The sequence below is a fragment of the Zootoca vivipara genome, chromosome 5 (genome assembly GCF_963506605.1).
Source record: "Zootoca vivipara chromosome 5, rZooViv1.1, whole genome shotgun sequence".
NCBI classification, from domain to species: domain Eukaryota; kingdom Metazoa; phylum Chordata; class Lepidosauria; order Squamata; family Lacertidae; genus Zootoca; species Zootoca vivipara.
The window spans coordinates 86007042-86034701 of NC_083280.1; the positions used below are offsets into that span (position 1 = coordinate 86007042).

The window sequence follows — 27660 nt, forward strand, 5'->3', positions numbered from 1 at the left end:
CAGGGGGAGACCTCTATTCCCGCAGTCCTGCTTTTCTCCAGATTTCCTGACAGACATTCCTCTCAAGGAGTCAGGGTTGCTTCATGCCTTACTTCCCTGCTCTGAGGCTTTCTAAATGGAGAGGCAACTTATGAATGTTAAAAGTAAATTTAGAAGGTAAATAATTTCCCCGTCTGCTGCAAGTACTCATACTTCTGTTGGTAAAAGTAGGTGAACTGAAATGCAAAGTGTCTATTTTCTTCCTGCTTTGCGCACTGGAGAGTTGAAACAAGTACACTGAGTCACCACCATGCCAACGGCAGCAGAAGTGACACGTGGCACGGACATAGAGGGGCTGTGATCCTATTGCTCATCTGTGTTCTCCTCCGAGCCCCATAACCTTTCCACGCCAATTCATCTCACATAGCTGCCTGCCAAGTTCTGCAGAACTGCATGCCCCAACCAACCCATCTCTTAACAGCTTACAGCTGATTGCCCTTAAATGCGTGATTTCAAACATTATAATTCATATAGCTTTTCATGCAGGTAGCAGCAATGTTTACAACCCAGAGGAAGGAGAGTGATGTGCAGAGCTGGTCCCCTGCTCGGTACCTGGCCCCAGGTTGAGGTAGCTGTCGTGGGAGTGCTGAGGTGCACTTTTCTCTCTTCCCAGCCTTGCCTAGGCTGGTGCTATCTGAGACTCTTGGACTCCGAGATCCCGTTGACTATTAATAACCCCAGGATGTCTGTGTGAGCAGTGTCTCCAAGAGTCAAATTCGCAGCACTCCACATCAGCACTTTGTGCCGTGCAGACCCTGAGCAGGGAGTGTGTGGGCCCCTGGATACCCAGGGGGGTCAGGAAGAGCTACCAAGCCTCCTGCAAGACCAAGCAAGCGAAGAACGCCAGACACACCAAGGTCTGCTCTTGCTGCTGGAGGCTCTGTGGAGTGGCCTGTGCATGCGTGCCTGAGGTGAGTGCCTCCACAAGGTGATGGTGAGCCGGGAAAGGTAGCTAGGAGGGACGGGACATTAAGAGAGGGGGCAGAACAAATGGTGGAAAGTCTGCATTGCATTGCAGCATACTGCCTGGCAGCGGGGTAGGGGGTTAACAGGCAAAGTAGGCAGAAAGAAGTACTTGCACCTGTGAGCCTGAGACCCCTTTCCTCCCTAAACGCTCCCGAAACCACTAAATCCAGCGGACCCTCTTTCCTACACTAGAAAAGCAAAGTTCTGCTGAAGTCCCGCTCTTGGGGACAATGACCATTACAGAGATCCCTTTAACTTGAAGCGATCCACTCAAAATTGTCACCGCCGGCACTGACAGCTTCAGCAGTTTTAAGTTACCATCCAGGACATTTGGGAAGTCTGCCAACTCTCCCGTTCCTTTCGTGGCCTTACTAAATGTCAAAATAGATCAGATCTTTCTCTTGGATGTATCTCAGTATACTGCACATAAGGGTGTTTCCTCCCATGTTTCCCCACTTACTAACTTATCCCACTAGGTAATAAATACTACAGCAGAAATTCTTTCCCATTCCCCATGAGGTCAGGTAGTAGCACCAATGCCTTGTCAGCTACCGGTCGTTTCTGCTCCTTTTCGCTATCACCGGAGCAGCTGTCCAGGGTCTTGCTGAAGTATTCATACGGGGCATTTAATTGGCACATCTGCTGCCCTTGATTTGGAGATATACACATTTGGCAACTACATGACATGGAGTTCACACTTGTTGGATGGATCCCAGTTAGAAAGAAAAGTGTGGAAATCAGTAAATAACTCCATTCCAGAAGACATTTTGTTGACCTGTAGGGTTCTCATCTGCTCTGGCCAAGGTGCTACACAGCAACAATCAGCCTTCACTTCTCACCTCAAACTGTTCAAAATGGAATAGAAAAAATACCATAAAAGCAGTTTTAAGATGAAGGAGCTCTAGCCCAGCCTGAGCTCTTGGGCTCAAATGAGGAATTACAGGGGGAAATGTGTTTTGTCTTTTGAGACAAGAGTAATGCTGTCCTTTGCCCTTGAAATCTAAGAATAATGAATGAAAAACCTTGCTTGCAATGGATACATTTCACAAATCCTCTCAGTTTAATGCTTGCAATTCTGTACTTTTAATCAGAGACTGGAGAACAGATGGCAGAAACAGCAGAATTTAGATGTCCAGCTAGCTGATTTCTTCTTCTGCTTTAAATAGAAGGTGCAATCAGCTCCGTGGACAGCTAGATTCTACCAGTTATGCCATCTGTCAAAGAAGTCCTACCTATTTTTTTCATGGCTGAGAGTTTGGGGTGCAATTGCCAGAACTCTCCCACATAATTGTAAAAGCAAAACTGGAAGTCCAAAGGTGGTCTTGTTTTATTTTTAACCACTTCCACAGCCTTAATTTTAATGATGGATAGCAAATGAATGTAACCAAATTCATCTGTTAAATTCCCTGTCTCAGACACGAACACACATTCCTCATCTCGCCAAGGGAAAAACTGGAAGGCAAAAGGGTGAATTAGGATTTTGTGGTCAAATAATATCCCTGTGCTTTTGTTCCTACTGGTGTAAATAACTTCTGCATTAGCAAAAACAAAAGTAATGGAAGGGGTTTTCCTATGCAGTCGGTTTTTGAGAAAAGAAATTTCTAAGTTTCAAAATATTGTCCTATATCTATAATCAACTTTCAAAGTGTACAACAACAGATTAATTATCATTTTATTGCCTTATTATGACTAGGAATGGGTGAATAATTCCATTTTTGTTTATGTCAGTTTCTCATTTTTCCAATCTGAGTACAGTTCTCCACATTTCCATATCAGTTTCCATTTTTTAAAAAAATCTCATGAACACTACAAATTTCTCCTCGTAGACACATTTTTGTTTGCAATTTTTGCCTAACGCATTTTAGCAAAGCATTTTATTTTTCCCTAATAGTTCTATTTCTCCAAAAATGATGCATTTTTAATGTTATTTTCACCGATATATCAATTTTTATGCATATTTTATCTCAGTATGTGCACTTTTGTACACATTGCTTGGCTGGCGAACTGCATTGCAAAATTCGGAGACGTGTGAATTTTGAACAGTTGCATTTCCGTTCACATATTGTTTAATAAAATGTGAATTAGGCAGATCCACCTTTGTTTGTGAACTGAATTGAACCTATAACTACCTTGTAGGAATGTGGCACATAGGTAAATAGATCCATTTCTACACGGTCTTTCAAAAATGTTGAGGTTCTCAAAGGCAAAATGCAGTATACAGAGACCAGAGCGGCTGCTAAGGAAACCAGAAAACACTGATTGGTGAGATTCTGGGAAACATATAAGAACATTTAAATTTCCAGTGAATGTTCATGATGTTCATGATTTGGGGGAAATGATTTGCTTACTTTAATGGAGGAACCCCTGCACAAAACCTTTGGCTATTATGGTGGCTGCTTGCTTCATGGGAGATGAGACCCAATTTCTGATAGGATGTGAAAAATATAGGAAGGAGTGTGATGGCTGGGAGGATCACAGAAAGAGTTGTTTGCCCAGGTATGAAGTTGGCCAGTCTCTTTAGGCAGCCATATAGGGAGCAGCAGGAATAGGCCTGTAGAAGTGTGGGTACCATTGGCATAGGGAAATGTCAGAGGGATGACCTGGGTGCTAAATTTAGGCTGTTCGGTAAGAAATTCGGGACCTCCATGGTTGCTTTCTCTAAATAGACTTCTTGTTCCCAAATAGGAGCAGTAGGCCAATCAGAGGTTCTGATATATTAATAAGAAACCAGTAGTTCTAACAAGTAAAAATTTTTCTGCCATTAACAAAGGAATATTCTGTGCAGGAAAGAGATTACAAGCCAGCAATGAATTTAGAACTAAAACAGAATGGAACTGAGTATTATGATACAGAAACATTTGAAGAATGGGTGTCCTGAAACATTTGAAGAATGGGCGGCTTCCAACAAATACTTTAAAATATCACAGATTAAAAACTGCCTTTAGGTGTTTTCTAAATGTCAGGTAGTTGTTTATCCCCTTGACCTCCAATGGGAGGGCATTCCACAGGGCGGGCGCCACTACCGAGAAGGCCCTCTGCCTGGTTCCCTGTAGCTTCGCTTCTCGCAGTAAGGGAACCACAAGAAGGCCCTCGGCGCTGGACCTCAGTGTCCGGGCTGAACAATAGGGGTAGGGAGGCTCCTTCAGGTATACAGCAGGCCCTGGAGGCCACACAAAAATCCCCACAGTGCCATTTCCTTTAATAAATTGGCAGCCCCCTATAGCTACCTTGAAGTTGGGGGTGGTGGTGGTGGTAGATCTAAATTATGGTTCTGCTGAGTCAATCCTAATTTGGCTCTTGGACAGGGAGAGACAGATTAAAAATGTCTCTTAACAATTAAACCAGGCTTCCTCAACATCTGCCCTCCAGATGTTTTGAGACTACAATTCCCATCATCCCTGCCCACTGGTCCTGCTAGCTAGGGATCATGGGAGTTGTAGGCCAAAAACATCTGGAGGGCCGAGGTTGAGGAAGCCTGAATTAAACTCACTGGGGTATCCTGGTCAAATCATTACCTTCTCTGTCTAATCAATGAGACTACCACTTTCCTGAAGTTAAGCAGGGTTTAACCTCCCGGCAACCACATGAATGGCACTTCAGGTTCCATTACAGACATAGCTGTCAAGTTTTCCCTTTTCTCGTGAGAAATCCTATTCGGCATAAGGGAATTTCCCTTTTAAAAAGGGAGAACTTGACAGCTATGATTACAGAAGAACGGGTAAAATGCAAGTGTAATAAAATGACTGCTTACTCAGTCTCTGGGTGGGCAGCAGTTGCGGAATTCCCCCTGGCCAGCTGCAAAGGATGGTGGGATAGTCCACCACCCCTAGATTTCAAATTGGCCATCAGGTGGCCAGAGGACCCAGCTACCGTATAAAGGCCAGCTGCATGCAAGTTTCGGACCGTATTCAGATCTGAGAAAGAATTTCCTGCAAACAAGATTGACCCTGTTTGGAGGTTTTGCCTCCCTGATAACAAATAGTTACCGTACAACTTTTGGCAGATAAGGCATTGGGTGGAATCCTTTAGTCTAATATCGGGTCGGTGTGAAGTGGTGCATCACCTCTAAACCAAACTGGAGCGATCGCAGGGTACTCCATTAGAGGAGTTTAGTGAAAATCCAAGCATGGGCTACCTATGTAGACCCATGTTTTGAGGAAGTCCCATAATCTCAGGCACGACCCCACTCAAACATCTGCCATTCATCTGGAGGCTGAAATTGGATATGCACCCAATGGCTGAGCCAAAGCCTACCTATAACTATAATCAATAAAAGTTGTGGTCCATTTAAAATCCCAGAATGTTTTCTTGTTGGGTTTGTTACACATAAACATTGCCTAGACCTTTGCTGCCTGCGTTGGGCGTCACTGTGAGTGGGTCCACTATAGCGATGCAGGCAAAGAGCATTTCAATGGAAAACAAGAAGAATTACATTTGAGTAGAAATATAGGATTGTGGTGCCAATGCAGAAGTTTGAGTACTGTCAAAAACTGAGGCGTAACTAATATAGTCTTAATAGGCATTGCAAATGTACCCAAATGTTAGTGAGGTGATTATGAGGAATGTTGTTGTCGTTTAGTCGTGTCCGACTCTTCGTGACCCCATGGACCAGAGCACGCCAGGCACTCCTGTCTTGCACTGCCTCCCGCAGTTTGGTCAAACTCATGTTCGTAGCTTCGAGAACACTGTCCAACCATCTCGTCCTCTGTCGTCCCCTTCTCCTAGTGCCCTCCATCTTTCCCAACATCAGGGTCTTTTCCAAGGATTCTTCTCTTCTCATGAGGTGGCCAAAGTATTGGAGCCTCAGCTTCACGATCTGTCCTTCCAGTGAGCACTCAGGGCTGATTTCCTTAAGAATGGATAGGTTAAGAAGCTCTATGTGCTGTTTTTTTTAAAAAAAATCAATGCAAGAGAAATTAAAGTGGACATATGCTGGACCTTTACCATTGGGCTACAAAATGTGGAAGTTTATTAGTGCATTTTTTTTTCTGGTCATGTGTGCGGTGATGTTTCAGTGGGTGGTCCCTTTTGCCACACCCTTGCTTCCATTTGCTTTCCCCCAAGCACAACCTAATCATAAATTTAACATGCTAGACATATACACACACCCATGCACTTTGCCCCTTCTGTTCCCACCCCAATATATATTTTTCCCTGGTAGCTCCACTTGTAAGGAGCAGATTTCACTCATTTCCCTCTTGTGTAACCTACACATATGGCTACGCATAGGCAGCCCAATGGAAGAATGGAAATCACTTAACTGTTGCAGTAGGGGGCTAATCCTGTCCCATGTTTGTCTTTATTTGTCCTGGCCTCAGCTAAGGGTATTTTGAGAGTAGGGAGGGTATATGTCTTACCAGCTGCCAGCTGTGCCTTTGACTGGGGATGTGGACAAAGTTTGCACTTTTTGAAATCGCTTACAAAATGTCACGCAATTTGGTGTTTTGCACCCTCAAGCACAGTGAGCGAGATTCTTCGAGCGATTGCAGGATTACAGTGCTCTGTGTGGTGGTAGTTCCTTTTTAAATGAAAAATCTTTTTTTCCATAATGAATTTTGCTATTTTAGCTTACTGTTATACAAGTAATCTCCTGGACATATGGCAAGTAGGGTGACTATTTTTAATTTTTTAAAAATATTCCCAGAAAAGCCTTGGGGGGGGGAGATGTTCCCAAAGAAAGCTAAACAACTTCGACCCCCAACTTTGTCTGGATTTCCACTTTGGGGGATATGGCAGCCCTAAAAATATGTAAGATTATGTAAACCAAAGCCATGCTAGAATTTGTGGCTGGGATTCATGTTGAGAAACAGATGTCAAAGTTTTTGAAAACAATTATAAATTTTGTACAATTTATTTTTTACACTTTTTACAACAGATGTATCACATTTATAAAAGAGAAGAAGGTGTAAAGTGGGATGGGTTCTATAACTTGAGAAAAATGAATGAAATAAGACAACATCACAAATCGCATCGTTATTGATAACTGAAACCAGAAAGAATAGAACATTGATAACTCAAGTGAGAAACACATGGGGACACATATTGCAGACTAACCTGCATCTTTGGAATACCTGAAACAGCCAGAAATTGTTAGTGACAGAGCTAATTTTTTTGCTCAAACCAAATCTGCCCATTTACCAACATACATTTTCTTGAGCACACCCATTGTTAAAAACAAAACAAAACACTTCAGAGAAAAGCACCAACAATAACTAACCTTATTCTGATGCAATGTAGATGTGACCTTTTTTAAAAAGCTAGGCTTTTAAGTAACATATTTAAGTAATAAATCTGATAATATGTAAACTAATCATCAGATTACGTTTGTGCCATACAGCATGTTGTATCAACTTCTATTAAGCATTGTTGATCAGGTCTTTAACAATATACTGTATCTGGAACATTTATATGGTCCAGTGTTAGAAGAGACTCTTCCTTAGCTTCTTTGGCCTAGAAATTAATAAAGAGGCTTCCTGGTCTTTTCTGTCCTCAGGGACATGCCACATTATCAAATTATTTGTTTTCGTTTACTTTCCAAGTCTGCAGCCTACACAGTTATTTTACTGAATAAAATCTCCTGCATAGCTTATTCATCACTCAATTTTGTTTGTTGTTTTGCTACATCCTTCTGTATATTATAATAATTAATGAATATAGTTCTCTGTACTGAGGTGACTCGTCTGTAGACCAGAGATCTAGGTGAACCTCAACGAACCTCAAACATACCCAGCAGCTGGGTACCAAGTCATGAAATTCTTGTTGGTGATTATTATTATTATTAGTCACCCATCTGACGGTTGCCCCAGCCACTCTGGGTGGCTCCTGACAAAATACAGTAATAAAAACTCAGTAAAACACTAACCATTAAAAACTTCCCTGTACAGATCTGCCTTCAGATGTCTTCCAAAAGTCATATAGCTATTTATCTGTTTGATATCTGATGGGAGGGCGTTCCACAGGACGGGTGCCACTACTGGAAAGGCTCTCTGCCTGGTTCCCTGAAACTTCACTTCTCGCAGTTGGGGAACTGCCAGAAGTGATTACTGAAATTGGCCAAAACTGCAAAATACACAGCCAGAATGAAAAACAGGTCATGTGCCATCATTGTTCCTTAAGAGTTTGCTGGGGCTAGGAAAGATTCCAGAAGCATCTGTGTGGACTGGCCCATTTTGTCTTGAGAGAGGAAGTTGGTAGACACCTTTTCTATATGTGCCAGAAGGGGGAAGGGATTAGCAAACAAAACAAAACTCCATCATGAAAGAGGCAACAGCTCTTTATTTAACCTAATACGAATGAGAAGTTCATTTACACTATTCTATTCTTGTACAGAAACAGCATGCCTCTTGCAGGAACCCCGGCTCCCAATAAGAAGAGAAAGCCTACTAAACTCATTTTAGAACTAACACAAGAAGGTAAGATATACGTGCACCTGATCGCAGACATAAAATCCTCTCTGGGCACTTCCTCCCTAGAATATCTGTGGAGTGCCACACAGAGGACAAGCATAGAAGCCCTTCTCTATGGAAATGAAGAGTCACGGGTGGTTAAGTTACGGCTTATGTAGAAGGACTACAACAGTCTCCTGCTTTCTAGAATATTCACAGGGCCAAAGGGCTTTCCCCAAAGAGCCAAACTGTATGTGATGATGTTTAGTTTTTTCTTTTTCTTTTACAAGATGGAACCCACAAGCAGAAGAATGGCACAGTGAGGGACGCAATGACTACCCATATTTTCCCAGCTGGGGAGAAAATATGGATATTTATTGGCATTCCTCACTGTCACTGATGTTAAGACCTCAGATTACAAGCAGCACTGCAGCAGCAAAGGTTATTTAGATATACACACTGACAAATGTGCCCCTCCTGCACTACACACTGAAAACAGTATTATGCCACTTTAAACAGTCATGTCTCGCCACAAAGAATCCTGGGAACTATAGTTGGTTGGTTAAGGGTTTTGAGAGTTGAAAGGAGACTCCCTATTTCCCTCACAGAACCACAATTCCCAGAGTTCACTGGGAAGAGGGATTGAGTGTTAAGCCACTCTTGGGAATGCAGCTCAGAGAACTCTGAGAACTACAGTGGAACCTCGGTTTATGAACACCTCGGTTTATGAATTTTCGGTTTATGAACGCTGCGGACCCATCTGGAACGGATTAATTCATTTTCCATTACTTTCAATGGGAAAGTTTGCTTCAGTTTATGAATGCTTCAGTTTATGAACAGACTTCTGGAACCAATTACACCCATGCTTCAGTTTATGAACGCTTCAGTTTAAATACTCCGCGGACTTGTCTGGAACGGATTAATCCACTTTCCATTACTTTCAATGGGAAAGTTTGCTTCAGTTTATGAACGCTTACTCCGCGGACCGTCTGGAACGGATTAATTCACTTTCCATTAGTTTCAATGGGAAAGTTCGCTTCAGTTTATGAACGCTTCAGTTTATGAACAGACTTCCGGAACCAATTGTGTTCATAAACCGAGGTACCACTGTATAGCTCTATAAGAGGAAATTGGTCTCCTCACAACTCTCAGCATTGTTAGAAACTACAATCCCCAGGATCCTTTGAGGGCATCCATGACTGTTTAAAGTGGCATAATACCACTTTAAAGGTACAGTACAAACAGGGCGGTAAAGAGTCGGGAAAGAAGTTCATCGTTTAATCATCTTGCTTTGACTGGAAAACAGGCATGGCTTTATTCTGAATCTCTAGTTCTTTGATTTGTTGGTGGGGGGTGCAGAAATATACTTGGACAAGCAAGCCACACAAAGCTCTGATTCAGTATAGTAAATGAATGGCAGCACCTTGGCTGAAATGCTTCAGTATTGCTTGAAACCTTGTCGCATGGCCTCCAGCATTCTGTGCACATAGTTTATCAGCACAGCAGCCACGGCAAGTGACTGCTGGGGTTGGGATATGAACAGCAGTGACCTAAGAACCATGGGGGGGTGTTAACAGTGGCACAAATTTTAGGACCAGGTGGCCTTCAAGTTTAGGGCCTCAAGCATATGCAGAGCTCAGACTCTGCAAGGTGAGGGAAATGGTGTTGCTCCGATTGTGTGGTGTATAACTGGGCTCATCCCAGCTCTGTACTGCGGAAACGTCAACAAAATCACAGAGGTTCCATTGTTACGGTTCTCATGGTGGATTCCTGCTGAAGAAGCAACAATTGAATCCCCTACAGTTGTTGCTGTTACACTAGATGCCATGAGAGGCAACCAGGATCGCTGGCTTAGAAATGAAATGTTAACAGCCTGTTTTGTTTGTTTGTGTTTGCATGGGGTTGGGAAAATTAAATAAAGACATTTCCTTTAAAAAATGGCAAAGACCAAAATTTGGGATCTGTATGTTTCTTGGTGTCAGGGCTAGCGCACATTAGAATTTCTAATGAGCATAACTTGCCAACTTCTGTTTGGATTAGGATGGAAATCATCAAAAGAAAAGAAAAAACAGAGATAGAGAGACTAAGAATTCTGCTGTCAGGTGTGCAAATGCCATGCCCATCTACACATGCTTGGGTCAGACATCTGTTCTGACAATGACCCATAGAGATCAGTCCTTTTGCTCTGTCTTTTGACACCTGGTATCTGCTGTAAACGGTGGAAGTGGACATGGCGAGAGAGTTCAGATCTCCACTTCATAGAATAAGCAACTGAGGACGACAGGTTGGCATGAAGTAATTTTAGTTCGTAGGCTAGTGCAATTGCTTCTCAAAGGTAGCGCCAACCCTGCTTAATGCCACCTGAGTGATATTGCCATTAACTGAGAAAGAACCATTTGTCTGTGACAGCTGGTAGCTTAAGTAGCTTTCCTGCTTAAGATGGGTAAAGTTGTAGGGTGAGCAGAACAAAAAAACTGAATATGTTCAAAACTCATTGGTGCTTGCTAAGCAGGACAGATAGAAGTACACATGGTTAAGATTCTAAATGTCACTTACGGGATAGCCAGAGGCAATGTCACATTGTATAGATACTTTCTTCCAGTGCAGGGCATCTCTGCTCTGCACATAATAACACACATGACACAGCCCCTTCCCACCACCTCAAACTTATTGCTTAAGCTTGGCTGGTGATGGCTTCTTTGCTACTGCTCTTCCTCCTCCTCTCTAGCTCTCAGGTAATCTCACTCTCTTTCTACTTCCTCCTCCTGCAAAATTGTCTCAACCTCATTCCCTTTATGTCCTCCTTTGTCCCTTCCACACCCATTAATTCTGATAACCTGGATCCAGAAGTCCCACCCTTGTTCTCTCCTTGCTCAACTGTTTGGTATTCATGTCACTCCAGCTGTTCTGGGCCTGCCAGGGTCCCTCATCCCCTTGGCTCTGCACTTCCCTGCTCTCTCCTGGCTTGGTCTATCCCTCGTCTTGACTCCTTGTGCTCCTCCACTTGCGCTCCAACCCCACTGCTTCTGGAACACAACCATGGTTCACCATCCCCTGGCCTTCCACAGGGAGAAAACAACACACAGTTGCTGAAGAAATAGCAGATAACAAAACCTTGTCTGTTATTTCCCCCTTCGTTGGAAGATCATAATAACTGCTTTTGATATGGCAACATGTGGCTTTTCTGGTCATACTTCTTACATGAAAGAAACATGACTGGAAAAGGTACCATTGTGTGCATTACATGTAACAAACGGTTTGCAAGGACACACAATTTGACATCAATGATGTAGGAATTTTTACAGGGCAAGATTGAGGATTTTTGTGTGTGTCTTTTCGGTGGTTAGTAACAAGATGGTGGCCACTCAATACCATTATTTGCTTCTTCATTTATTTACTTATTTCACTCATTTCCTTTAGCAATAATACTTGCAAGGTAGTCTACATAACAAAATAGCAATGCTACCAATAAAATAACAATAAAACTATAACTGAAACCAATTTAATCAAAAGAAACATACCCACAGTAATATATACCTGAGTCAGGAGAAAACATGCACAAAAGTGTTGTAAAATAGATGACATCAGTGTTATTTTTTCGAGAAAAAGAGGTGCTGAAACTCACAATGAACACTTCCCTCATTCTCGCAGAATGGCAATGGCGCCCACCTGACAGGTGCCAGAACTGAGTTCTGGAGAGTTCCGGCTGAAAAAACACACATTAATAATGCATTCAGAATCTATTTAAAAGCAATGAGAGTTCTCACATAAGGGGGTTCAACCATAGCAGAGCTGCTCCTAAAAAATCCCTTCCCCTGTGTCAATTCATCTAATCTTTGCTAATGATGGGTCAGAGAGCAAGGCCTCAGCAGCTGGTTTTAATGGCAGAGGTAAGTTTGTGTTTGAAAGGTTCAAATAACCTTTCAAAGGTTAAAACTAGCAGTGAAATGGCTCATTGTTACCCAGCATAGTCGTGGTACAGAGTCAATAACTGCCTTGTTCCTCTCAGTAAGCTGGAGGCCCAAAATTTGAACCAGCTGCGATCTCTGAACTGTCTTTAAAAGCAGCTCCACTTGGAAAACATAATTGTAGCCCAGTCTAGTTGCAACCTGTGCACTGTGGAGGCTGGTACATCTGGGTGAATGGGGGCACTGCATCATCGGTCTTGCCCTCAGCCAGCTGCCACCGGTTTCTTCCAACCACTCCAAGGGGTGGCATTGCCTGTCTACGTCCTCCTCCTCCTTAGTGTCAGTACTACCTTTATGTAACTCAACAAGGAGGAGTAAGGTGACTAAATCCCAACTGTCATTGGCTCTGGTTCCACCTACTGCAGATTTATTTAAAAGGCTGTGGGGATCATACCCTGTTAGAAGCAACACAGGTTAGGGCAACAACACGGTAGGCCGCAAACCTTCAAGCAGTCTCAGGAAGCGAACGCTTGAAACCTAACTGGGCGGTATACCATGTACACTCATGATACAGGTGAAATCAAAGTCAGAGTGGACTCAAATGATTTTTATCTGCAAAAAGTATCGAAAACCTGTCACAACAGGCCACTGATAGCTCCCTTGGGCTTGGCTGCAATAAAACCTTCACCACCGAAAAAGGTCAGCTGCTTGGCACTGTGCAAATGTATGTTCCCAAGCCTATATTTTGCCAATATTATGGGAATGGAATCAATTACACAATATTTACAGAAAGGGAAGAAGGGTGCTTACCCCCACCAGCACATGTAGATTCTTACAATCCTACCACCCAGGTCATTTAAGTTCTTCTTACCTGTTATTAAATTATCAAGGGCCCATAATTTCCCTTCAGAGAAGGCCAATTCCACCAGTCATACTTTATAGGCTTTTTGTTTTTTTAACTGCTCTGGTTGCACTGGTTTGGAGGAATGAAGAAAGAGGTCAAAATGTAGGTTTCTTGTAGTTGTAACATTGTCCTTGTTGTTCTTCAGTCATGCCACAAGAAGGGTCCAAGCTGAACCTGGGGAAGAAGATCAGCATCCCCAGGGACGTGATGCTAGAAGAACTCTCTCTCCTCACCAACAAGGGATCCAAGATGTTCAAACTTCGTCAGCTAAGGGTAGAGAAATTCATATATGAGAACAACCCAGATATGTTCACTGACAATTCTGTGGTAAGTATAGAAAAGTATAGAAATGTGTGGTTAATTGCATTTGTCCATGGCCATGCTGATCATAGACGAAAAAGAATACCTAGATGGTTGTATGCTGTCAAAAGTGCCCAAAGGCAGGGCCGGCTGTGGTTCTTGGTGAAGTTTGTTTTTGTGCCTATATAAAAGCTGGCCCTAATACAAATACTGATCTTCAAATTAGGTGTATACCTCCATACAAATGCGTAGTAGTTAATAATAACTCTCTTTTTTGGCAGCACTGCTGCTGAATGATTGGATATATTCGGGAGGGGGCATTTGAAATCATTTGGAAAACCAGATCAGGCCCACAGCTCACCAGAGCAGTTTTGGGTTAGTAGGTTGGATTGAGATATAAGACATCCAAATTCAAATTCCTGCTGTCAAGCTCATTTGAACGGACTCAAGCTGGTCAGTCCCTCTCATCCTAGCCTACGGTACCTGATCTTTTGAGGATAACATGGAACAAGGACCTCTTGTCTAGAGGATGAGGCAGAAAAGCAGGTCACCGTACTATCTCCCTCGTATAATAATGTTCCAATAATATTGCTTCACCTACTTCTGCAAATTGTTTGAAGTTCCAGGGGCAGTCACTATAGGAGCTATTTACTTGTGAGGAGAAAGTACTGGAGATGTGTGGCATGTTTTTGGTGGTAGATGTTTATTTATAAATATACAAATTGTGCATAGAGATCTGACAACTGTGTTCCCACATAGGAGTCTAAAACAGAGCAAGGGACCCCAAAACAAATATAATCTACCTGCTGTCCTGCCCCTGCTAAGAACAGACCCAGGTTCCCTTGCTCCCGGGCAAGGTGCATAAAGCCCAAGGCTAGGCAAGTTATTTTATCACCTGAGGCAGAAAATCCTGCGAGTGCCTCTCCTTGGGAGTAGAAATACAACAACAGGAACAATTTGCTGATCTTTCATGACTCTCAAAATTAGTTGCCCCACTATGCCAAATGTTAGGGCTGGCACTGCAACTGCAAAGGATGATTACCATTCAGAAGTAAGAAAGCCACATCAGTTAAGAACAACATCATACATATATGTTTTAATATACATTGTTAATATACATGATGCTATAAAAGATTGCTTTTATTCTTGAATTTGACTCACTGTGTTTGAAGTTGCTTTTCGAAGCATACAAAGAGAAACACATAGGTTATAATGAAGCAAATGACCCTTCCTACCATTTTAAATATAGCCAAAATAGTTTAATAGACCCGGGGTCTGTTTTTCAACCCAAAGGGCTGTAATTCCTCGTGGGGAGGCTTCCAGAGGCTGCATGCCAGGGGGAAATCCAAAGCATGTGCTGGATTCACATGTTGCCCTGTTCTGCATATTATGATATCTTCCTACATATTGCCTAGACCCTAAGTTTTGCAACCAAACTGAGGAAGCAAGAGATAGTGGCATGGCAGAGGCAGAGCTTTGCTGCTCCTTCTCAGGCCACTAACTTCCATGTGGCAAGCAAATAAGGTTCTAGTCTTTCCTCCATATTTAAGTGCTAGGCCTTGGACAAGGGCAGCTTTTTCAAGCTACATGCCGACCAATAATTGCTGGCCTGCCCACAGACCAGAGGCGTAGTGTGCAGGGGCACAGGGGCAATTGCCTTGGGTGCAACGTTGTTAGGGGTGCAAAATTTCAACACTCAGGGCTGCCTCAAAACAGCTGTGCGCTTCTGTCACTGGAATCTGTTGTAAACAGCTTCTCCATGCAAACCAGGAAGTGGCCTTTCCAGACAACAGAACAACTCTTCTTATCTCTGAGGCTGCCATCTCCTGGGTGACACAGATGCTGTTAGGCAGTTGAATGCACATGCATACACTGTCCATTTCCTTCCCTCCCTCCTATCCCCCCTCTGCACCTTCGAGGCCCCGGATGCTGGCAACCCATGCTATGCTGCAGACCACCCCTGGACTCCCACAGGACCTATGGGTCCAGGACAGTGCCAGAGGTTGGAGTTCCTAATTCAGGATCCCCAACACCATGCAGACACCATTAGTGGTGCATACAGGCGCAGACATGATCACTGACTGGCTTTATTTTCAATGGCTGTTGTTTTTAGCAATATTGGGGTACATAAAGGTAAAGGTAAAGGGACCCCTGACCATTAGGTCCAGTCGTGACCAACTCTGGGGTTGCGGTGCTCATCTCACATTATTGGCTGAGGGAGCCGACGTACAGCTTCCAGGTCATGTGGCCAGCATGACAAAGCCGCTTCTGGCGAACCAGAGCAGCACATGGAAATGCCGTGTACCTTCCCGCTGTAGCAGTACCTATTTATCTACTTGCACTTTGACGTGCTTTCGAACTGCTAGGTTGGCAGGCGCTGAGACCGAGCAACATGATCTTACCCCATTGTGGGGATTCAAACCGCCAACAAGCCCTAGGCTCTGTGGTTTAATCCACAGCGCCACCCACATCCTATTGGGGTACATACCCTCCAACAATTCCCCAATAAAAATAGGTACATTCTATTCAACAACAACAACAACAATAATGGTTATAGCCCGCCCATATGACTGGATTGCCCCAACCACTCTGGGTTGCTTCCAACATATATAAAAACATAATAAAACACCAGAAATTAAAAAACCTCACAATACAGAACTGCCTTCAGATGTCTTCTAAAGGCTGTATAGATACTTATCTCCTCGGCTCTGGGAGGTCACATAACTTCATACCCTCCCACATTTCTCCAGTGAAAATAGGAACATTCTAAGGAAAAGCAAGACATTCCAGGATCAAATCAGATACCGGGGCAGCTTCTGTAAAGACTGTCTCTAGAAAATAGGGACACTTGGAGGATGTAGGGAAAGGTTCAGGGTTCAGAATCTGAGGTGGCCTCTCACTCCTGACATAGGAGATGCAGGCAGCAATTCTATGAGTCTGTCCTAATGAGCATAGGGAGATTTACTTCTAAATACACATGTACAGAATTACAACAAAACACCTCACAGGTATTATTTTAACTCTTTATAGAAATATTTTTAAATGGCACAGGTAAGGGCAGGGTTGCTTATTATCAGCATTATCACAGGTTCCAGCCATTAGCTGGAGTGACATGCAAAAAACCCAGATCCTTGTAGCATGCAGTGCTTGTCATGGATATATTGGGGGGTGGCATTACTTTCCCAGCAACTGTGAATAGTGGTTTGAGTACTGGGGGAATGTAGTTCCCAAACTATCTGACAGGCTATTTGAGGAAAGGCGTTTGACTCCCTTATAACAACTTACTAATTACAGAGGATTTCAGCTTCCATGTACAACACAACATGGATTTGGAGAGGTGTCAACTTCCCCTGTTTCAAAGTAAAGACTCCTTTCTACGAGGGCTAAGGACAGTGACTGAAGGCGAGTGACTGTAACTCCAGACGTGTTGTTAATAACATAGACTGCAAGCATTTTGGGAAGCTCTTCATCAGGGAGGTGGAAATAGAAACACACATGGTGGTCTCAATCATTCCCTTTAGGGCACACTGAAAAGAGCTTCATGGCATCTCCCCAACTCAGCAAGCCTCCTCCCCCAGTGACGTCAGGACCTTGAGATGCCTAGCAGTTCCATCTCCCTGAGGTGGATCGTTTTTCATTGCCTAGTTCTTCTGAAGCACATATAGAAATGCTGGAATTAAAGAGAGCCAAAGCGCCTTGCGGCATCAGGAAAGTTGCTGCTATTGGGACTTCCATGTGAGGCACCTGAAGGGCACACAAGTGGAGTTCTTTCTTGTTGAAACAGAAGGCTTAGCCTGCACCAAACTTGAAGGTGCCCTCTGGGGTAGCCAGGCTATTTGGTGACTAACTCAAGCCACTTTGGGCAAATGTCCAAAGGACATCAGCATGCATACCAGCCTTTAGTGTGCAGTAGGCATGCAGCTCCTGTGCCTTGGGGTCATTTTGGTCCTATATTAAAATGTTCCAGGCATTGAATGCAACAACAAAACAAAAGTGAAATGTATGAAAATGCCCTTCGCTGATGTCTGAAGCAGCTACTTTTTACATGAGCTGCACCACACTCGGTCTTGTGTGAGCACTGTACTCATGGGGTGATCAAAGTTCATTAATACCTCACAGAACGGGAATGAGCCATATCACATTGTCACTTTGCCAGGATAAACATTTTCTAATGCCCCAACCAAACCATTGCCCTCCCCATCTCTTCTACCCCGCCCCCCTCTGTGTGTGTGTCTGATAAATTGAATGTGCACACATCTACTTTCTCACTTGTCTTCTTCACTAGATATCTCATATCTCATCTCTACCATTCCCTCATTCACTAGCCTCCCAAGCTTGCAGAAATATAGTTGTTTTGCAAATATATTGTGTGTGTGCGCGTGTGCGTGCGTGCGTGCGTGTGGCAAGCATTTCTTCCCTTGGCTTCGTGTTCTGTGAATGGAATTACTCATTTGCTCATTTCCATACCATTTGCCTGTATTAAAGGTATTATGAATGGGGGAAACCTTTCAAGATTCACCAGTATCTCTTATTATTATGCCCAGATATTTATTAATGGGAACACCAATTGCACTGCCGATATTAACCCTAAGAACTAACTTTTTCGCTTTCAAAGAAAGAACACTTTAAATAGCGTTTCTGAAGTGTGCATGCACACGAAAGCTCATACCAAAATAAAAACTTAATTGGTCTTTAAGGTGCTACTGAAGGTATTTTTTTTATTTTACTTCGACCCAGACCAACACGGCTACCTACCTGTAACTGTTCACCTGTCTGTTCAATAATTAGAACCAGGTGTTACTGGATTGTTGGGGGAATGAGAACTCTGTGTAAGATGATGAACAGTGTGGAAAGAAGAAATAGGTAACATTTTCCCTTGCCCTCACACAATGCTAGAACTCAAGAGCCCCTTTCAGCCACTTCATATTAGGGTTAAATATTTATTTAAAACATACAAGGGGGAGCCTTGGAGACCAGCACATTGTCTGAACCTGCATTCCTCTCCCCATAACTCTCTTTGAGTAGAAGGGTAAACCTGTGAAATGAGGAACCTAGGGAACTCATGGGTGGGGTGTCATCGCACATTTCAGAACCTCTGGGTTCCAAAATGTGGCAGGAGCCCTGACATGATGGCTAGGAGTGTTAGTCGGCAGGATGTAAATTCAGAAAAGACAAAAATAAGGACTTATTTGCACAATCAATGTATGCAATCCATTGTCCCAAGATGTAGCAAATAGCCACTAGTTTGGATGCCTTTAATTATTACTATATAAATTTGTGCAAGATAGGTCTCACAACAGCTGTTGTATCCATGATCAATTGGTCCTTCATTGAATATATTGATGAACAGCCCATCATATTATCCCTTTTCTGTTGCCTCTGAACAAAACATACCTATAGCTATTGCAGACAACACACATCCACATGCCATATGTCTCACCCCATTATGTCTTCATAATGCCAATATGGGTCATAATCCTGCTGGTGTCCCCCAAAACCAGTCTCTCCCAATAATTTTTCATAATTAATGCATTTTTCTATGTACAAACATCTAAAACGACCTGATGCATCAATACCCTTTTTTCCCTTTGCCTATTTTCTGATTGGCATCGTTCGCTCATGATTTTGCCTAAAGCACAGAGAAGACTCCTTTTTTGGACTTTTGTCTCTCCCTTCCACCAAGCCTGGTGTTTTGGTTTTGTTAGCCCTTCTTTGCTAGGCCTTTTCGAGTCACCATCTGAAGATTCCCTTCTTAATAGTACTCAGCTGGCGCTCATCTGTCCCCAGAAAACTTGGTTTTTTGCTGAACAGCAGCTCTATCCACACTATCTATTTAAACTATCTATTTAAAGCACAACACATTGCTTAACAAACTACAGTTCCCAGGATTCTTTCTGGGGCGTACTTCAAATGCATGGGATGTGTGTGTGCAGCTGTAGAAAGGCCCCAGTGGAAGGGAATGTTCCAGTTTAGTGTACCAGATAAGCGTGTCAGATTTCGAGCAGGAAGACCCATGTTTAAATCCCTGATCAATTATGAAGCTCTGGGGCAGTCACCAGCTCCCAGACTATCCTACTAACATAGTAGTTGCAGACCCTCCAAGTGTCCTTATTTTCCAGGAGCAGTCCTGGAAACCAGTTTCTGATATGATCCCGGAATGTCCTGTTTTCCCTTAGGATGTCCCTATTTTAATAAGAGAAATGTTGGAGGGTATGAAGACATCTGAAGGCAACCCTGTTTAAGGAAATGGGTTGTTTTTTAATGTTTAATTATTCATTATGTTTATATATCTGTTGGAAGCCACCCAGAGTGGCTGGGGCAAACCAGTAAGATGGATGGGGGTAATAATAATAATAATAATAATAATAATAATAATAATAATGGAATACTATTATTGAATCAACTAACCCTATTTCCATTGGAGAAATGCTGGAGGGTGTGCAAGCAAAGAATATGTGCTTTTAAATATCCCACAGGCCAGAAACTAAACAACTGTTTCAAGGGCGGGTGAACAGGACTGCATCCGTACAAAGATGCAGAGAACAAAATTAAGGAAGTTGTTTACCAACCCATATATATCTCATTGAATGGGACCTCCATCTACCATACGATATACCCCATGACTTAGGAGCAGAATCATGTGGGCATCTCCATTTGTTTGATCACCTGCATCCTTCCGTTCCTTTGATCCTCTTGTGACAAGGCTGGCAAACTTGTCATCCTTCACCTTCCATCCTCCTTGACCACTGGCCATGCTGACTGATGCTGCTCTGTGGCCTCTTTTGGTAGGAATATGTGGTCAAAAGAGTTTCTTTACTATGTGCCTAGAAATTAGGATTGTTCTGTATGGGACATTTTGTGATAGAGGCTACAGTATTGATGTTATTGTGTAGCTGAGTTAGATCAGTGCCCAGGGATTCCCCCTTCTTCACTCTCATCTACCTTCATCCCCTGCTCAGTCCGGCTTTCCATTCTCCTTCTCGAAGGCAACCACCAAACTTTTGAGCTGTCTGTAGAAAATCCAGGTGGCGCATGACTGGATCTCAGTAACTGAAATGCACTGGATGCATTTCACTGCATGTGCACTGACTATTTTGTACTGCAAGCACCACTAAATACCACCAGTTTACGTGCATGTGATTGTTTCAAATTGTGGGCATAGCCAGGCATTTCAGAGGATCAATTGTGGCTTTGTTAAGAGTGGGTGCTTTTTGCTAGCTCCTTTTGCTGGATAAGCACAAGGCTGGGGCGCCCATAATTTTGGTAAGCGCTCGCAGGGACTTTAGCCTGGCAGAAGAGGAAGCAGATGCAAGGGAGGGAAGCAGCCCAGATGGTTGTTGGCGGCTGGAGTTTAGTGAGAAGCTGTGCTGAGGAATTGCCTACCTGCAGATGTAGGCATCACCGTCACATGTTCACCCTTCAAGTTGACTGGCCTCCTGAACTCAGAAACCAGTTGCAGATTTCAGTTCGCATTTGTGCCGCTCCATGCTTCCCTGTTTAGTACGGGAAGAGACAGCCCTACCAGCCGCAGCCTCCAGCTCCAGGCAGCATCAGAGATGAAATCTTCGTGACTCGGATTCTCTTCCTCTTTTCCTCTCTCCCCCTCTCAACCCCCAATCCCATATTTCCTAACATTCAGAGGGAATTCATTCTCCTTGTTCTTAAAATGGGAAATTTATATAGGCAAGGGAGGGAAGGAGATTCCCCAGAGCTCTGTCAGTTTAGTTTGCTGATGGCTCTGTGCCCAGACTGCAGATTGGGTGACCTGCCGTGAAGCCCTGGCGACTGCAGCTGAGCTGAATACATGGAGTGGAGTGTTAGATAATTCTACACTCAGCCTTGTGGGGTTTTCACTTCTTCTCCTATATTTAGCTGACCGAACAGCTGGCCTTGGAAGCCTGTTTACAGCCTGGAAAGCTTCTCATCACCAAACAGTGCTGCATGTAACAGGCAAACAAAGTGCTTGACCGTTTTAAAAAAACCAATGTGGATCCCTCCGAGGTGATTTTGCAGGTGGACCCAGCGGGCCTTGCAATTCTGCAATCATGTGCCTTTGCTCGACAGAATCTGAGTAGTTGCTGTTATCTCTCTGTTTTATGATTTGCACAGGCTGCCTATGTGATTACTTAGTTTTTTTCCTGCAAAATGTATTTAGTGAAGGCAAATAGCTGGATAATATGAACATCATCTACCTAGTTAGCGCACAGATTGCCTGTTGTTGGCAAAAGTCAAAATGACTTGCTGGGATTAGCTACATGTAGAAGGGAAAAACCTGCAGGAAAAAAACACCCAACAAATCTGCACGCAGATGGCATAGCAGAGGTGTTTGTTTTTAATGATGGGGTGAAGAAGGGCACCCTACTGATCAACCTCTCTCAATGCTATTTCTACAATTTTCAGAATTGGTGGAGGAGGTTCCCTTAGATGTCAATTAAGCTGCCAACCAATCAATGCCATACACTTGTAGGATTTTTCTGCCCAAACCCAACTCTAAGTTTGTAGGTAAACTTGACTAAGTCAAGTTTAAAATTGCAGGTAGCCTTGGTACCTTAATTTCCCCCCTTTTCTAGCACGTCTTCTCCTGCTAGTATGCATTATTTGTGTCTTAGTTGTGCCTTTTACCGCCCGTTACATCTGGAGTGCTGCCCAGTACTGCAACAAACGGCACTTTGTCCTAACAATCTAGTTCTCAGAACCTAAATTATTGTTATTTATTAATTATTATCATTATTATTAATTAATTAAATTTGTATCATCTGAAGATCACAGGGCGGTTCACAATTTAAGTAAACCTAGCAAAGATACAGAGACTCTTACCAGTTGCAGTTCTCACTGATATTCCTTTCTAATATTTTATTTTATCTAAATAATTTATATGCTGCTTAACTACAAGACTCTCTAAGCAGTTTACAAAGATAACCTTGAGGCCATCCAACCATCCCTGCCAACGCATTTACACCTATGGCATAGCTGCTCACAGGGTGGATTTGATTTAAATCAAATCGATTTAAATCATGATTTAAATCACTAGTCAGTAAGACTTGATTTAAATCATTTTTTTACAGAAAGACTCATTCTTTCTGGTATAATCTTAATATTTACAACCAGATTAAGGTTTCATTTTTGGAATAATAATTTTTCAGAGTAGTTTTTACAGCTATATCAAAAATTACTGATTTGGTTATACTATTAGAAATACATAGACTGATAATTATGAAATTATTGGGAGGTTTAATGTTAACTGTTTATAATTGAAGAGCGTTTCTGCTGTACTTTATTGGAAGGAGAAAAACAATCATTTCCTTAATAACAATTTAAACAATTTATTTAACTATAACAATAACATTATAGCATATGTATCCATGTTTGTTAACTGATGTGGTTAAGCAATTTTTAAAAAACCAAAACCAAAACTTAGACTGAGTTTTAGCACATATGAATAATTTAACACATCCTTATTTCCTGATTTGGACTATAATGTAACTTAAATAGAAAACTTTCTTTAGAAAGATTTTTCCTCCAAAAGCATTTTTTTAAAAATTCCAATTTAAAAATGAAAAAAATGGATTGATTTTTATCCACCCTGCTGGCAGCAATAGGGCCCAATAAGAATTTTGTTAGCTGGAAATAGGTGTAATGAATCTGCACCTTAACATTCACACTTATTTCTCTCTCTCTCTCTCTCTCTCTCTCTCTCTCTCTCTCTCTCTCTCTCTCTCTCTCTCTCCTCTCCCTCTCCCTCTCCCTCTCCCTCTCCCTCTCCCTCTCCCTCTCCCTCTCCCTCTCCTCCCTTCCAGGATCATTTTCAGAGATTCATCCCATCTGGGGGACAATATGGAGTTGATTCTCACGGTTATTCACACAGCGGTGGGAGGATGGTGGGCGGTGTAACTGTAGGGCAGTATGGATCCAGTAAACTGCAATACCCTCCTGTTCCTCCTCCGAAACCTGGGAGCAAAGGTGGAGCTGGAGGAACAGGAGCAGGCCACGCCGAGGGATCTGCTGGCACAGGGGGAGGCGTGGACGGTAGCGGAGGAAGTGACACCACTGGCGGGAAAGGCAAGTATCTGTGAGCATATTGCATTATACACACACACACACACACACACACACACACACACACAAGCTTAAGTGAGGAAAGATGCCAGGGTTTGGGGGCTATTGCTCCAGAGATCGAAATACGTGTTTCAGCTGAGCAAGAAGCAATCCGAATCCCGCCTTTTGCATTATCTTTCCCCAAATCTGGATACCCCTGAGTCATAAAACATTCAATTGTTTATGCTTCCTGGTCCAGGAAACTGACACGTTTGCAGACATTTCAGCATCACTGAAAGACGGGTTGGGTATAAATAATAAAATTATTATTATTATTATTATTATTATTATTATTATTATTCCAACTACTAACTTATTCCAGCTGCATCCAAATAAATGATAATGTGGCACTCTGGTAAATTCATGCAGAATGGCACAACTTGCGTAATTTATTCTGAATGGAGGTTTTCTTATTCTTTGGTACAGAATTTGGATTTTGTTTGAAGCAACCTATTGCCACCTTTTGACTTGATAATTCATAACATTTATCTACCCCTTTGGCATTATTTTATGTGTTCCTCTGCTTTGCCTAAAAAATTAACCTAATCATCTGTTGTTGTTGTTGTTGTTGTTGTTGTTGTTGTTGTTGTTGTTGTTGTTGTTGTTGTTGTTGTTGTATTTCAGGTGATAGCAAAGGTGGAAGTGGGAAGCATGTCTCCATTTTTAAGACCTACATCTCTCCGTGGGAAAGAGCTCTAGGCATGACCCCACAAGAGAAAAGTGAATTCACAATTGACCTCCTTTCTTATGGCTCCAAAGCAGACCTCTGCCGTTATAAATCTTTCAACAGGTAAGGGGAAACTTTTGATATATTGTTGGAGGCTGACAGTGGATGTGAAGAAAGACTATTGCGAGTTAAACGGAAAACGGATTTGTTCTGGAGCTTCAACAAAAGGAAGTAAGATCCTCATATTAGGAAAAAAGACCCTTTTCCCTTAAATGCAAGGGATATGAGCTGTTTGGTTATTAGGGAAGTTGTGAGTACAAGACAAAATAGCCAAGGTTTGTTGATACTGGAAATCCCTGTTCCCTGCTAAGACTGAAACAGGCTCTGGTTCCACCCATTGTGTGAAGCCACGGGGTAGACCTGAACCACATGCAAAATGGCATTTTGGTTTCTTCCAAATCAATGATCCTATAAACTGAGAAGGGCTGGGTAGAGAAGATGCAGAGAGTATACACACGAAGAAAGATGGAAACTGACAGGGAGTTGTTACGAGGAAATCTGCACAACAAAGTGGCAGGGGAGGGTACATTGAATGTGGATGGTACAACAGCAGGGAAAGATATTTGTTTGTTTGTTTATTCAGTTTCTATACTGCACTGCCTTTCATCCGGGGATCACAGGGCTGATTACAGAGGCATACTTGGGGGGGAGCACACGAAACTGGCCTCCACTGGGGGCATAGGCCCAGCCCCCCCCAAAGGAATCACCTATCAGATTGTGGAGAGTGTGACGCATATGTGTGTGTGCTGTTGTGGCAAGATCAAACATGAGATAAGGTTCTTTTCCGTCTCACACTGTGGCACAAAGGCATGTGGTAATGTGATTTTTTTTAAGGGAGAGAGTGCCGATACAGTCCCTTGCCCAGGGTGCAAAAGACCCTAGGTACACCTCTGGTGGTTAACTGTGTAAAAACACAAAAATACATAACATAGTAAGAAACAAAAACAGTAACCACCACAAACAGTTTAATTAGACAAAGGGGAAGAGGAAGTCCCCCCCCCCCAAGGCATGTAACAATGGCACCAAGTGACTCTCCCTTGGGAGAGCATTGTGAGACATTGCTTTTCCTGGAAGCAGGAAATTAAATCTGGAAGCAGAATTAAAACAATGATTCCATGGGGCACAATATTATGTTATATTATCTGACAAGGCTTGTCCCCTTGACCAAGATCCTTCTATCATGTGTACTCAGAAGTAATTCCCATTCAGAAGAAGTCCTCTGCTTCTTCCTTCCAGTTCCAACCCCTAGTTGCTTTCTGTTCAGCACCATACAGCAGTAGTAATTAATTGCCCCACAAAGCATTTGTTTCCCTCTCTCATGGGGCAGGGGAGGCTTTCATTTCTATGTAATTAAGGGGAAGCTCATCACTGCACACATCTTGAGCGACCTAGAAAGCAATGGGAAAGAGAGTGAGGACACTTCTAATGAAAGATACAGTAGCCCTGAAAGGCCTCAACAGCACTTTGCCAATTCAGACTAGACCAGCTGGTGCCGCAACTGCATTTTAAGTGGGGGGAAGTTTGCCACAAATTGGGTCTGCAAAAGGATAGCAGGATCACACACACACACACACACACACACACACACACACACACACACACACGACTGGAATGCTAAGGGTTGGCAATAGCATCATCAGACTTCTCTGTAAAAGGGGAGGGAAGGGGCAAATCAGTTTATATTTGTTACAAAGCTCTGGTTTTCTAGGATGCAGTCATGTAGAAGACATGGGGTAAGCCAGACTGGTGTTCTCTACCTGACACAACCACCTTCCCTTTTAAATGAAATTCTGATTGTTTAACATTATGATCAAACACAATCTGCACTGTGACATCATTATTTTCTGATGGTTGTTTTCTTTGACACTTTGAGATGAAGCCTGCAAACCTTCAATACATTTATTAACAAAGATTTTGTCCCCATGTTGATTTGTTCATACTTCCCTATTTTGGAATGTCTTTTCTTTTTTTGTAGGGTGGAACGGAGAAGTGGTTTTTCTGCCCACTGTGTCTCCATTCCAAATCTCCCGTTTATGCGTAGCTGTTTCTCATTCCCCTGCCCTTCCTTTCCTTTCCAGGGTTCAGACATGTTTTGCTTTGGATAGCTGAGAAATAAAGCTAAGCATCGTCATTATCTAAGTAGTGGCTGAGTTGGCTTTGTCCCCGGGTCACGTATAGCTAGGGCTTCCCTATGCACCCAACTGTCAATACAATTGTCCCTGGTGCTGAGGCTAAAACCTTGATTGCCAATTCAATCTACTTCTCCTTAGGACTGCAGTGCCTTATGGGGGATATGAGAAGGCAGCCAAGCTGATGACCTTCCAAATGCCCGAATTTGATGCTGGCCCTTTGGTACCTGAACCTATCATTGTGTGCAACCAAGAAGTCACCAATAGACCGTCTTTCAACAGAACCCCGGTACCCTGGCTGGGGTCTGGAGAGCCTACTGAATACACCATTGAAGTGAATGTGCCAGTTGCAGGTGAAACAGAAGAATTATAGAACCTTCCTTTGCCGCCCCCACCTTTCTGTATCTGCCCACATGCAAGTCTGTTACAAGGAGCTGAAAAATGCACTTCCAGTCCCAGAGATTCCTAATCTTTGTCCTTAGAACAGCCAAGTTCCCACTAGGTTCTCAAACATATCTTTGCTGTGGTATTTATCCATATCAGAGGTAGAAGAAGGAAAGCACTAAAGTAGGAAAGAAGAAAGAGAGATGGTGTGGGGAGTGGGGGGGGGGATAAATGGCTTATATATCTGCCCTCCAAAACAAAACAAAGAGACAGTCTTGGAATGTTTAAGCTGCCTGCCTGCTCTGTACTGGGTTTGATCCTGTTTTATCATTTGGCAAAAACAAATAAAGCATCTAGAAAGAAAGAAGATAAGACTCTCTAATCTTTGTTTCATGTTCACAGTTTATTTAAAACATCCATATCCTACTTTACATTGCCGGGGGGGGGGGGAGGATCTAACAGGGCACAAAGAACTATCATTCAGCTTTGCCATGATCCAAGGTTGCCAAATATATTTGTGGCTCTGGCATGTAAGGATGCACCTATCGGACTGGCACCAGCAACTGGTTCAGTTGTGCATCAACTACCAATAGGTAGCTTTTGAAGTTGTGCAGGTCTTATGGAATTATGCTGCGCATCTGCTTAGCAGTGCAAGAAGAAATTTAAACCGTTCACTCAGTGACTTTCTGTTTGACCAGCCACAGTCTAAAGGCTCTTCCACGCAATGGCTGGATCCACACTGCAGCCCCTTACAGTTGCAAGGTATTGCTGTACTAGATATTTTTTTAAAATGCAATTGTCGCTCATTTTTTAAAAATATATA

The 27660-nt window shown here is 42.9% G+C and overlaps 1 protein-coding gene across 2 annotated transcripts; it reads left to right on the top strand.

The window, feature by feature from the left end:
• Positions 1-740: 740 nt before the first annotated feature.
• On the top strand, positions 741-27209 carry MYOZ1 (myozenin 1). Of its 2 annotated transcripts, XM_035137946.2 has the most exons (6): positions 741-950; positions 8335-8417; positions 13348-13529; positions 23300-23561; positions 24222-24387; positions 26595-27209. In XM_035137946.2, exons 2-6 carry the CDS (start codon positions 8342-8344, stop codon positions 26824-26826), a joined length of 918 nt encoding a protein of 305 aa, XP_034993837.1. In that variant the 5' UTR covers positions 741-950; positions 8335-8341; the 3' UTR covers positions 26827-27209. The 2 variants fall into 2 exon arrangements, with proteins under 2 accessions (XP_034993837.1, XP_034993838.1); XM_035137947.2 differs by lacking the exon at positions 8335-8417.
• The last annotated feature ends 451 nt before the right edge of the window (positions 27210-27660 follow it).